The sequence below is a fragment of the Pristiophorus japonicus genome, chromosome 6 (assembly GCF_044704955.1).
Source record: "Pristiophorus japonicus isolate sPriJap1 chromosome 6, sPriJap1.hap1, whole genome shotgun sequence".
In the NCBI taxonomy this organism is placed as follows: Eukaryota; Metazoa; Chordata; class Chondrichthyes; family Pristiophoridae; genus Pristiophorus; species Pristiophorus japonicus.
In genome coordinates, this window is record NC_091982.1 from 153,570,050 (window position 1) to 153,583,086 (window position 13,037).

At 48.6% G+C, this 13,037-nt stretch overlaps 1 protein-coding gene across 1 annotated transcript in view; it reads right to left on the reverse strand.

Moving 5' to 3' along the window:
* The window catches only part of crocc2 (ciliary rootlet coiled-coil, rootletin family member 2), a 367,498-nt gene that overhangs the window by 97,514 nt on the left and 256,947 nt on the right, over positions 1-13,037 (reverse strand). Inside the window, exons 28-29 of the mRNA XM_070882196.1 lie at positions 7,764-8,148; positions 5,184-5,392 (exon numbers count right to left, since the gene is read on the reverse strand). Coding sequence (XP_070738297.1) covers positions 5,184-5,392; positions 7,764-8,148 — 594 coding nt within the window. The remainder of the gene's footprint in view (positions 1-5,183; positions 5,393-7,763; positions 8,149-13,037) is intronic.

Genomic DNA, 13,037 nt, shown 5'->3' on the forward strand with positions numbered 1-13,037 from the left:
GCACATCAGGGGAGAAATTGCGATCGGCTTTGCTCTCTTTACAAACTATTAATTGCACCTACACCAAATCCATCACCATTTTAACATGTGTGGAGTAGCAGCTGCACTAATTACTGCCGAGAGGAATTCCTAACCCGATTATTGGTGCAGGCTCTCCAATGAGGCGGTAGAAATGGGAGATGTTATTCTGCTCTGAAACTTTCTGTCATGTATTCAACCAGCATTGTAACGCATGTATAAACTGACCTAAGTTGTACACCGTGAGAACACTGACCACTAGGTGGGAGACACTCCTAACCTGGACCTTCAGGTATAAAAGGGGAAGCTCGACCCACCTTCATCACTTGAGTGCTAAGGAATAAAGGACAGGTCACAGACTGACCTTCTCTCAAGCATGGGCCTCATGTGCATTTATATTGTGTAGTAAGGACGTATCAATGGCGACAAGAAACTGGGATTTAAACCACGCGAGCATGGCCACTAGCAGAACAGACGAGAGGTACTGTGTTAAGGAATGGTTGGGACAGAGATTCAACATTGTTAAAGCAGCACACAGTTCTCCAGGCAGACAAGGGCAGTCAGGCATGCCCCAACATGTAGTCGAACCCAGAGGGGGAGTTCGACAGAGACAATGGCAAGCTGAACAGCGATTCACGCCATTGCAAGGGACAATGCGGCCAGTAATGGGGTCATCAACACCTGTTAATGGTGCACTCAAGGACAATAACAGGGGCAGTCAGGGACGATCGACTGGCAAGGGACCTTTTGTTTCAAACCGCAACTCATGCTGGAGGCGTGGAGGCATACATTCAGCCAGAGTTTGCAGAGATGAGCAAAATACCTGCAGAAATTGCAGAAATGGACACTGGGGGAAATCGCTGGAAGCTGAAGTTCAGCGAGTTCACGTGGAGCACGTATACAGTTCATACACCAGGATGCCACCGATAATGATGAAAGTGCTCCTCAATGGCATCCCAGTATCAATGGAGTTAGACACGGGTGCCAGCCAGTCCCTGATGGGTATCAAACAGTTCGAAAAGTTGTGGGCATCCAAGGCCAGGAGGCCAAAATTATCGGCGATTGACGCACAGCGATGGACTTACACAAAGCAGATCATTCCGGTGCTAGGCAGCGCCACGATAGTCGTGACCCACAAAGATTCGGAGAACAGACTGCCACTCTGGATTGTCCCGGGGGACGGTCCCGCACTACTGGGGAGGAGTTGGCTTGCTGTCATGAACTGGAAATGGGGTGATGTCAATGCAATTTCCTCTGTGGAGCGAGTATCATGCTCACAGGTCCTGAACAAATTTGACTCATTATTTCAACCCGGCATTGGCACTTTCATGGGGGCCAAGATAGTGATTCACATAAACCCGGACGCCAGATCAGTACACCACAAGGCCAGAGCGGTGCCATACGTGATGCGGGAAAAGATAGAAGGCGAATTGGACCGCCTGTTGAGGGAAGGCATCATCTCGCCAGTCGAATTCAGTGACTGGGCGAGCCCGATTGTGCCGGTGCTCAAGGCGGATGGGTTGGTCAGGATATGTGGCGATAACAAGGCCACCATCAATCGGGTGTCACTCCAAGACCAGTACCCGCTACCGAGAGCGGAGGACCTCTTTGCGACGCTATCCGGTGGCAAAATTTTGTTAAAAATTGGACCTGACCTCAGCTTACATGACCCAGGAGCTGGCAAGTGAGTCGAAGAAGCTGACCACCATCACGACACACAAGGGGTTGTTTGAGTACAACAGATGTCCGTTCGGGATTCGCTCGGCCGCCGCGATCTTCCAACGAAATATGGAAAGCCTCCTCAAGTCGATTCCAGGGACGGTGGTTTTTCAGGACGACATCCTCATTACGGGTTACGATACTGAAGAACACCTCCACAACCTGGAGGAGGTGCTACGCAGACTGGACCGGGTAGGTCTGCGACTGAAAAAGGCTAAGTGCGTCTTCCTAGTTCCAGAGGTAGAATTCCTGGGGATGAGGGTAGCAGCAGACGGGATCAGCCCTACTGCATCCAAGACGGAAGCGATCCATAGAGCACCCAGACCCCGTAACACGACGGAGCTGCGTTCGTTCCTGGGGCTCCTGAACTATTTTGGTAACTTTCTTCCCAAATTGAGCACACTGCTAGAGGCGCTGCACGTGCTCCTACGCAAAGATCGCGAATGGGTCTGGGGGGACAGCCAAGAAAGGGCTTTTAATAGAGCACGTAATTTGTTATGTTCTAACAATGTTAACGCTATATGACCCATGTAAGAAACTTGTGTTAACGTGCGATGCGTCGTCCTATGGTGTCGGGTGTGTGTTGCAGCATGTCAATGCCAAGGGTAGCTTATGCCTCCAGGAGTCTGTCCCAGGCAGAAAGGGGCTACGGGATGGTAGAAAAGGAGGCGCTCGCATGTGTATATGCGGTAAAGAAAATGCACCAGTACCTGTTTGGCAGGAAATTTGAGCTGGAGACAGATCACAAACCCCTAACGTCCCTTTTGGCCGACAACAAGGCCATAAATGCAAACGCATCGGCCCGCATACAGAGGTGGGCACTCACGTTAGCTGCCTATGACTACACAATTCGGCACAGACCGGGCACCGATGCACTCAGCAGGCTCCCACTAGCCACCACTGAGGGGGCTACCGAGCATGGTGCTGAGATGGTCATGGCTGTTGAAGCTTTCGGAAGCGAAGGCTCACCCGTGACAGCCCGTCAGATTAAAGTCTGGACAAATAGAGACCCGCTATTGTCTCTAGTCAAGAAATGTGTCCTGAATGGGGACTGGGCAGCCATGTACAGGGCATGCCCTGAGAAATTTAAACCATTTCACAGGCGCAAGGATGAACTCTCGATTCAGGCCGATTGCCTACTGTGGGGAAACCGTGTAGTCATGCCCCAGATGGGCAGAGAGGTGTTCATCAGAGAACTCCACAATGGGCACCTGGGCATTGTCACGATGAAGGCAATTGCCAGGTCACACGTTTGGTGGCCAGGGATAGACGCAGATCTGAAACTTTGTGTTCGCAGGTGCAGCACGTGTGCCCAGCTGGGCAATGCGCCCAGGGAAGCCCCCCTTAGCCCCTGGCCATGGCCCGCCAAGCCTTGGTCACGCATCCATGTGGACTACGCAGGTCCTTTCATGGGGAAAATATTTTTGGTTGTAGTAGACGCCTACTCCAAATGGATCGAGTGTGACATTTTAAATTCAAGCACATCCTCTGCCACAGTAGAAAGTCTACGGGCAATGTTCGCCGCCCACGGTCTATTGGACATCTTGGTCAGTGACAATGGCCCGTGCTTCACACGCACTGAATTCCAGGACTTCATGGCAGGCAATGGAATTAACCATGTTAGAACGGCACCGTTCAAGCCGGCCTCAAACGGCCAGGCAGAACGAGCAGTGCAGATAATCAAACAGGGGATGCTCAGATTCCAAGGGGGTTCCCTACAAACCCGCTTATCACGCCTCCTGTTGGCCTATAGAACCCGACCACACTCGCTCACAGGGGTACCACCCGCAGAGCTACTAATGAAAAGGACGCTCAAAACCCGATTATCCCTTGTACACCCCACCATGAAAGAAATTGTCGAGAGCAGGCGCCAGTCACAATATCACTACCATGACAGGAATGCGAGGGCGCGATGTATTGATGTAAATTATCCTGTTTTTGTCCTCAACTACGCTGCAGGGCCCAAATGGCTCGCAGGCACTGTGGTTGCCAAAGAGGGAAATAGGATTCTGGTAGTTAAACTTACCAATGGACAAATCTGCCGCAAACATGTGGATCAAACAAAAAGGAGGTTCAGCAACCCCATAGAAGAAGCAGAGGAAGAACACGATATAGAGTTCACTCCACCACAGGTGACCGAACACCGGAACCAAAGGGAGGAGAGCCCAGTCACTGTGGGCAGTCCGGACAGGCCTGAGGCACCGCAAACAGCAGACACTCAGGCCAGCGTCCAACAACCAGAGCCCCAACTCAGGCGCTCTACAAGGGAGCGTAAACCACCAGAGAGACTCAACCTGTGATCCCAATAAGACTTTGGCGGGGGAGGTGATGTCATATATTCAACCAGCATTGTAACGCATGTATAAACTGACCTAAGTTGTACACCGTGAGAACACTGACCACTAGGTGGGAGACACTCCTAACCTGGACCTTCAGGTATAAAAGGGGAAGCTCGACCCACTTTCATCACTTGAGTGCTAAGGAATAAAGGACAGGTCACAGACTGACCTTCTCTCAAGCATGGGCCTCGTGTGCATTTATACTGTGTAGTAAGGACGTATCACTTTCTGGCTCACCAAAGGCTCGTGGTGGAGATTTTTGGTTTGGATTTCATTTACTTATGGACAATATGATCTGGTGTGATGTGCAGAAACAGTGTCCACGGAGACGGGGAGACTAAAGCTATTGATTTTGAGTACCACCATCTACATCGCTCTCTTGCTATTGACTTCCTCCCACTCGCTCTAGCTGAACCACACCATGCAGAAACCTCGGCATCCTGCTCGACCCTGAGGTGAGCTTCAAGCCCCTCTCCCAATCTATCACCAAGACTGCTGATTTGCACTTCTGCAATATTCTGCAATATTGCCTGCCTCCTCCTCTTCACAGCTGAATCTATTATCTGCACCTGATTATCCCTGTGCCCTGCTGCACTGAGTGCACTTGGTCATCAGCTCAATTCTTGTTGACGTACATTGAGTTCCTGTCTCCAAAAGCATCACATTTAAAATTCATGGCCTCCTCCCACTTCATCTCTGCTACCTCCGACAGCCTTAAATCATATCTGCACACTTCAGTCCCTATATATTTGTCCTTATATACATTGCCCCGACCCCACCACCTCCCATCATCCCACCATTGGTGGCAGTCGTCAGCACCTCATTCTCACTCTTTAGAACTCCCTCTCTAAACCTCTGTCCTGTACCCTTCTCTCCCGCCTTTCAAAACCTTCTCAAAACCCATCCATAATTGGTGACTGTTCTTCTATCTATTTCCAATTGTGAATTGGCTTAGAAGGTTTTTTTTATGTTAAAGGCCTCACATACATGCACGTTGCTGTTACTGGATTATCTGCAACACTTCCATACATGTACAGATCAATTCATTCTAAGTAAGTAGTAGAATGGGAGCAGTTGAATGCAACGCAGAGCTTTGAGATACTTGACCCTGTGCCTCTGTGTGTCACGAAGCTCCTGCAGGAAATCTCGCAGGGCATCTTTTACTACTTCGGGATCGATGTCAACTGCGTACTGTTCACCGCGAGCTGGCGACACGGAGCGGTAAGGAGAGCTGGAGCGACTGTGGTCGGGAGATCCAGTTTGTGGAATTGGACTGCCCCGCCCATCTGTGGTGGTGGTGAAAGTGTTGTCAAAACCTGGGGATCACAGAACAGAAACACTCCTATTAATCGGGTGCAACGTACAAAATTGATGGGCAGAGAAAGGCCTTGCTGGTCTATCAAGCCTGCCCTACAATCATGCTGGCCGGAGAACATGACTAAATACATCCATGCTCCCCTCCAGCCCCACCCCACCTCTCCACCCCTCCCCTTCGGCCTGGGAGAGGCAAAAGAACAGAGCCAATAGGGAAAAATTATTCTGCAAAATTCTCTGAAAATGATCCCTGAATTGGCTGAGATATGGGGGCATTGCAATGTCTCTCCCCTTCACTTGAAGGGGAGGGATGTCAGGATTTTGGGTGAGGCTTCCGTGGAGCCCACTGGGCCACCAGGAAGGGGGTGCCAGGCTGCCTGTTGGTGATCCGGCCGAACTAGGGGAAGCCACTGTCGGGCCGACTCAGGAAACGGACAACATTTAAAACAAAATGGTGGACATGGCAGTGCTCCCTCCCCTTTAAGGGCAGCTGCCATGCCAGCCATTGGCAGCTTCCCACTTCGCAAAGATGTTGGGGTTGCCGACCGGTGGTGGCCGCGCACCCGCAGGGGAAATTTCCCCCGTGGGGCAGAAAAGGGGTCGCTGCTGGGCGGTTAGGGGGCGGCGTGCGGCCATCAACAGGTCGGAGCGCTGAGTGGGGCGAAAACATGGGCTGTGGCAGAAAGCCGTTTCCCTCGCCGCTGGCCCGGGGGCAGTTGCGGATGGGTCAGCCCCGCCACTTGTCTCAGCCCGGTCGGAAAAGGCCTTACTGCCCCGTTACCGCCTCTTGGAGGCGCTAACGGTCCTTTTTCTGAGGTGCAATTTTCCCCCCATGGTCTCTTCGCTTCAAGAATCAGGATTCCAACCCATTTCAGACTGATGGAAGGAAGGTTTTCTCTGGGAGCAGGTTGGTACATTGGATTGCACACTTTCCTTTCATCTCTGGTACCCGAGTTCAAATTCCAAAAAGGCTGATGGGATGAAGGCTTTGGGATGGATATTCCTCCATTATCCTGTCTGAAGTTGGGCAGGATAGTGGAAGAAAAGTGGGAAAAATTGGGCAGTGGGTTTCACCGCCCCACTCGGACCACTCCTGCCCACGTGAACCATGGCAAAAGGCCCAGGATTGCGATGGGAATAGCTCCAAACGCTGTAAATGGAGCGAGAGGGCCTCCTCTCCCTCTGTGAATTGCTAACTGGCTGGATGTCTCAGTTGCAGCCAAAGTCTTCAGTTATCATCCTATTCCAGTTTTGCGGCTATGTGGCCAATTTAATGCCATCAGCCACAGCACCGTCTTCATTTTGCAGGAGGCTGCTTGCTGGCGGGAATCCTGCTCGAAGCCCACCATGAAAATTGGTCCAAAGACGGGATGGTTGGTGGAAGTCTCACCCTGTCCCTATAGATGTGGGATCAGGAAAACCCAGCTCTTTGTCTCTCAAATGGGATCTGGGTGGTGTAATGGGTTAAACAATCTTTGTTTTTATCTGAGACCTGAGTTCAAATCGAATCCAGAAAGAGTCATTGGCGTTCTTATCCCTGATGAAATGAAGAGTTCCTCTTTGAAGACATGCTGGGTGAAACTGGTCTTCTGCAGTAAAGCAGGTGGTAGTGATTCAGCAACTCATTTTACACTCTGACCCATTTTCAATGGAACAATAATTTTTTTAACCCTACTCATCTCTCTAATCTGACTGCAGATTTCCCCTCCCATTTCCTTCCCACATTTTAGAGGGATACATGCTCTAGAATGGATCAATGTAGACAATTGAAGGATACAGACAGAGTCAACATGGTTGGAGTTCAAGGATGAAGAAAAAGGACTGGTTACATTACTTTAGGTTGTCGTACAGACTTATGATTTGTAAGAGCAAAATTATTGTTCTGGGAGATTTTAATTATCCAACTAAGGTTGGGACAAAGGGGGAGTAAATGGAATAAAGAAAATGGAATTCCTAAAATGTGTACAGGCTTCCTTCCTCAAGAAGTATGTTAGTTGGCCTACAAGGTTGGAGGCATTGCTGGAACTGGCTATGAGTACTGAAATAGATCAAGTAGATCAGGTAAATGTGGATGACCACCTTGGGAGTAGTGACCACAATATGATGAAGTTTAAGATCCAACTACAAAGGAAAAAAGCCAATACAAAAATTTGAAGACCAGATTGGATGAGCGTAGATTTTAGAAAGGTGAGGGGGCAGAGATTGGATAATGTCAACTTGCCGGTGCAAACTGGATGCAGGGAACAATCCCTGTGCCAGAACAGGTAAGTCTGAGGCCCAGTTGATAGTAACCACACGGTTCACATGGCCAATCAGCAAACACTTCAAGAATTATTGAATATGTTGCAATATGGATTGCTTGCCATTCCATACCTTTAGTGGGAGAGCGGGGTCTCTGTGGAGATGGGCTATGGCCAGAAAAGCCTGGGCTCGGTGTGCGTCCGGAACGACCAATTCCTAGGGTTCTGCGCAGTGTGGAGTGCAAGCTACCCAACTTGAACTCCATGTCCCTCTTGGCAGTCTCCACTTTGGCCAGTTCTGTTTCTAGACCAGTTACACGGCCTTCCATGGCACTGATCTTGAGTGTCAGCTCATCTGCTTCCCCCTTGGCATGTTGTAGCTTCATTTCCAGATTGCGGCTGTTGACCAGGAACTTCTTCTCACTCACACGGCAATCCTCCAGCTGTCCAAAAAGCTCTTTCTCGCGCCCTTGAAACTTACTTTCCACATCCGCTACTTTCTTCTGGAGATTGGCAACCTGCAGAGCATACAACATGCCAGACTTGTCAGTATCAATGGTATTTCAGACCTGTTGAGAGAGTGAGACACACTGATCAGAGGCCCTTCAGTTTATCCACATGGTTGTAATAGATTGATAGTGATAAGCTCCCTCTGGGCCCCAGTCTGGGAGTCTCAGTATTTACACTGGCATAACTGGCGTGAAAGTCAACAAGGCAAAGCTTCACCAGATCATTTGCACTTTTTGGCATGGGAGTAAGTGAAATAAATGTTACTGGGTTGTTACCCCTAAAATAAGCACACTCCTTTCTGTTCCTTATTCTGTTAAGATTATTCGATTGTGTGGATATTTTTCTCTCCCTTCCAATCACAACAGCAGTTCTGACACAGAGCATTGAAACACATTGCGGCTGAGTAAAACTGTGTGTCTGCAGAACACATTCTGGAAGAGCTGAGAGTGGAATGTGTCTTATACATGGGAAATACAACTGCAAGAGCTAGCCATCTGTTGTAAAAGTCAAATCTGCCTGCTCTATCACCAGCGCATTTGTCCCATTTTCAAAACATCAGCTCCTATGTAGCTACTCACTTTACATCATTATACACGCATTGAGTTGACATTGAGACACACATCAGACGAGGGTTGAAATTCGGTCACGCCATTTTTGAGGCGGACACAGACCGAATGCTGATTTTATTGCCGGGCGGTAGGTGCCACCTCAAACTGCAAAATTCAGTTTTGCCGCCCAAGGATGAGAGAGCAGTGCTAGTAGTGGCGTAGCACACTCATCCTCGGGCGCTAACAGAGCGGGAGCGCAGAATGCCGACCGAATTTCCCGAAGGTAGGCTGCCGGCATGCGAGTTTAAAAAAAAGGAAAAATAAAGTTTTCAACAATTTCCCTCACCCACACCCACAGTTCCTCACTGGTCCCATTAATAGCTAAATGCTAAAAAAAAATAAAGATAAACACTTACCTTGACGCTACCACCCCACGATCCCTGATGTCCCACCACCTTTCCCAGGCTGTACGGACGCCTCCTGGTAAGGCCACCGTACTCACCTAAATTCGGAGCATCGGTGGCAAGGGGGCATTGCACGCTCGATGACGTCACCTTGTGGGTGGCAGCTGCGTGCGCAGTGGTACGTCTTGGCTCCGCCCCCACCATCCAACTAAATTTACCGTGAGGCCAGGAACCCGGTCGGTGCCAACAGTAAGTACTTAGCCGCCCGTTAGCCACCCCTCTCCGGCGGTAAGGGCGACGTAAGAAACCGAATTTCGACCCTACAGTACCCAGATGGGAGTGAATTATCTGCCATTGAGAAGGATAAAAGAAACAATAACGCCATCACCTCCAGGTTCCCCTCCATGCCAAAGCACCTTGGACATATATTGCAGTTCTTTCACTGTTTCTGGGTAAATATCTTGGAATTCCCTACATAACACCATTGTGGGAGCACCATCACCATAAGAACTATATTGGTTCAAGGAGAAGGCCCATAACCACCTTCCAAGCCAACTAGGGATGAACAATATATGCCAGCCTTGCCAATGTCACCTACATCCTAAGAACAAATTTTTACAAAAACACAGAGCAATTGATTCAGAGGAGATGGCCTGTGCTTCAGAGGGGGTAAATAGTAAATTCAAGACCGATCTGCGGAAACTATGTTTCAGTGAGCGAGTGGTCAATCTATGGAACAGGCTTGCTATGGAGATGATGTAAATAGTTAGTATTAATTCAAAATGCAAATTAGATGAATTTATTTCATAAAATAACATTCTGGGATACAGTATGTGAGTAATTTGTGGTAATTTGTGATATGTGGTAAGTGTAACATGCTTGAGACAGGTGACTTTGGACCTATGGTTCCCAAAACTCACTATCACTGGGGTTTTTCTTGCCTTATGTCTGGGTCTGTTTTAGACTCATTGATAGAGATTGATCACTTTGATTAGTATCATGTGATTACCAGGATGGTAGAAGGCAAACGAGATGGAATTTGATCTTTTCTCATCTAGCAATTCCTATCTTCCGACCACAGTATGGACATTGACTCATTAAGAAATATGGACATATTTTGAGTATCTTCAGCTCGGCACCCTTACTCTGTGAACGAGACCAATGATGATTTTCTTGAAGTGGTGCCCTGGCTGCATCATTAATGGTACAGGCCCTTGTACCTGTGACCCCTGAATTTGGGAGGGGTTCATGGGGGGAACTGGTAGGTGGATGGAGGTTTTTCAGCCCTCAAATCTGCACCTTAAAGGCCTTCTGCAGAAACTTAATCCCAATGTGTGAATCCACCTGGCACTGTCACTATCTGACAAAACACATTGGTTTTCCAGCACTCTGAGACACCAGGCCACCCGATAGTAGGGCTTTTGTTAGTTGAGCTCAGTGGGAGCACTCTCGTCATTGAGTCAAAAGATATGGATTCAAGTCCCATTCTAGGGAGCAGCATCGTGAGAGGAGGTCGGCGGGTGAGTGGGACTACAAAGGGCGGCGGCTGAGAGCGAGCGGCGGCAGAAAGGGAGCAGCAAAGCGAAAGGAGGTCGGTGGGTGAGCGGGACTACAAAGGGCGGTGTCTGAAAACGAGCAGCTAGCTGCAGCTGCAGCAGAGGCGGGTAGTAAACAAAGAAGTAAAAAGTAATCGAGGTGTGACGTCACAGCCAAGAGTGTAAGTAATTGGCTGGCTGATTGGTGAGTAGCTTTTCTTTTTTCTTTATCATTTTTCTTTTTCTCATCAGTAGGAAACCTTTGTCATTGTTGCCAAATTATAATTTAAGGGTCAAGTCATGCCAGTTGAGCACAGCGACGTGCCATGCTCCTCCTATGCTATGTGGAAAATCAGGGACAGACAACATGTGCGGGAAGTATGTCCAGCTGCAGCTCCTGACAGACCGCATTGCGGCACTGGAGCTGCGCATGGATTCACTCTGGAGCATCTGCGATGCTGAGGACATTGTGAATAGTACATTCAGTGAGTTGGTCACACCGCAGGCAAAGGTTACTCAGGCAGATAGGGAATGGGTGACTATCAGGCAGAGCAGTAAAAGGAAGGTAGTGCAGTCATCCCCCTCCAAAACAGATACACTGTTTTGGATACTGTTGGGGGGGATGGCTCATCAGAGGAGGGCAGCAGCAGCCAAGTTCATGGCACCATGGGTGGCTCTGTTGCACAGGAGGGCAGGAAAAAGAATGGTTGAGCTACAGTGGTAGGGGATTCTATTGTAAGTGGAACAGATAGATGTTTCTGCGGCCGCAATCGAGACTCCAGGATGGTATGTTGCCTCCCTGGTGCAAGGGTCAAGGATGTCTCGGAGCGTCTGCAGGACATTTTGGAGGGGGAGGGTGAAGTTGTCGTGGTGCATATAGGTACCAACGATATAGATAAAAAAACGGGATGAGGTCCTACAAGCTGAAGTTAGGGAGCTAGGAGTTAAATTAAAAAGCAGGACCTCAAAGGTAGTAATCTCAGGATTGCTACCAGTGCCACGTGCTAGTCAGAGTAGGAATCGCAGGATAGCTAAGATGAATACGTGGCTTGAGGAGTGGTGCAGGAAGGAGGTATTCAAATTCCTGGGACATTAAAACCGGTTCTGGGGGAGGTGGGACCAGTACAAACCGGACGGTCTGCACCTGGGCAGGACCGGAACCAATGTCCTCGGGAGAGTGTTTGCTAGTGCTGTTGGGAAGGGGTTAAACGAATATGGCAGGGGGATGGGAACCTATGCAGGGAGACAGAAGGAAGTAAAATGGGGGCAGAAGCAAAAGATAGAAAGAAGAAAAGTAAAAGTGGAGGGCAGAGAAACCCAAGGCAAAAATCAAAAAGGGCCACATTGCAGCAAAATTCTAAAGGGACAAAGTGTTTTAAAAAGACAAGCCTGAAGGCTCTGTGCCTCAATGCGAGGCGTATTCATAATAAGGTGGACAAATTAACTGTGCAGGCAGCTATAAACAAATATGATATTGGGATTACGGAGACATGGCTCCAGGGTGACCAAGGCTGGGAACTCAACATCCAGGGGTATTCAACATTCAGGAAGTATAGACAAAAAGGAAAAAGAGGTGGGGTAGCGTTGCTGGTTAAAGAGGAAATTAACTCAGTAGTAAGGAAGGACATTAGTTTGGATGATGTGGAATCTGTATGGGTAGAGCAGCAGAATATCAAAGGGCAGAAAACGATAGTGGGAATTGTGTACAGACCACCAAACAGTAGTAGTGAGGTTGGGGACAGCATCAAACAAGAAATCATGGATGCGTGCAATAAAGGTAAAGCAGTTATCATGGGTGACTTTAATCTACATATAGATTGGGCTAACCAAATTGTTAGCAATACGGTGGAGGAGGATTTTCTGGAGTGTATTAGGGATGGTTTTCTAGACCAATATGTCGAGGAATCAACGAGAGGGCTGGCCATCCTAGACTGGGTGATGTGTAATGAGAAAGGACTAATTAGCAATCTTGTTGTGCGAGGCCCCTTGGGGAAGAGTGACCATAATATGGTAGAATTCTTTATTAAGATGGAGAGTGACACAATTAATTCAGAGACTAGGGTCCTGAACTTAAGCAAAGGTAACTTCGATGGTATGAGACGTGAATTGGCTAGAACAGACTGGCGAATGATACTTAAAGGGTTGACGGTGGATAGGCAATGGCAGACATTTAAATATCACATGGATGAACTTCAACAATTGTACATCTCTGGAGTAAAAATAAAATGGGGAAGGTGGCTCAACCGTGGCTAACAAGGGAAATTAGGGAGAGTGTTAAATCTAAGGAAGAGGCATATAAATTGGTCAGAAAAAGCAGCAGACCTGAGGATCGGGAGAAATTTAGAATCCAGCAGAGGAGAACAAAGTGTTTAATTAGGAGGGGGAAAATAGAGTACGAGAGGAAGCTTGC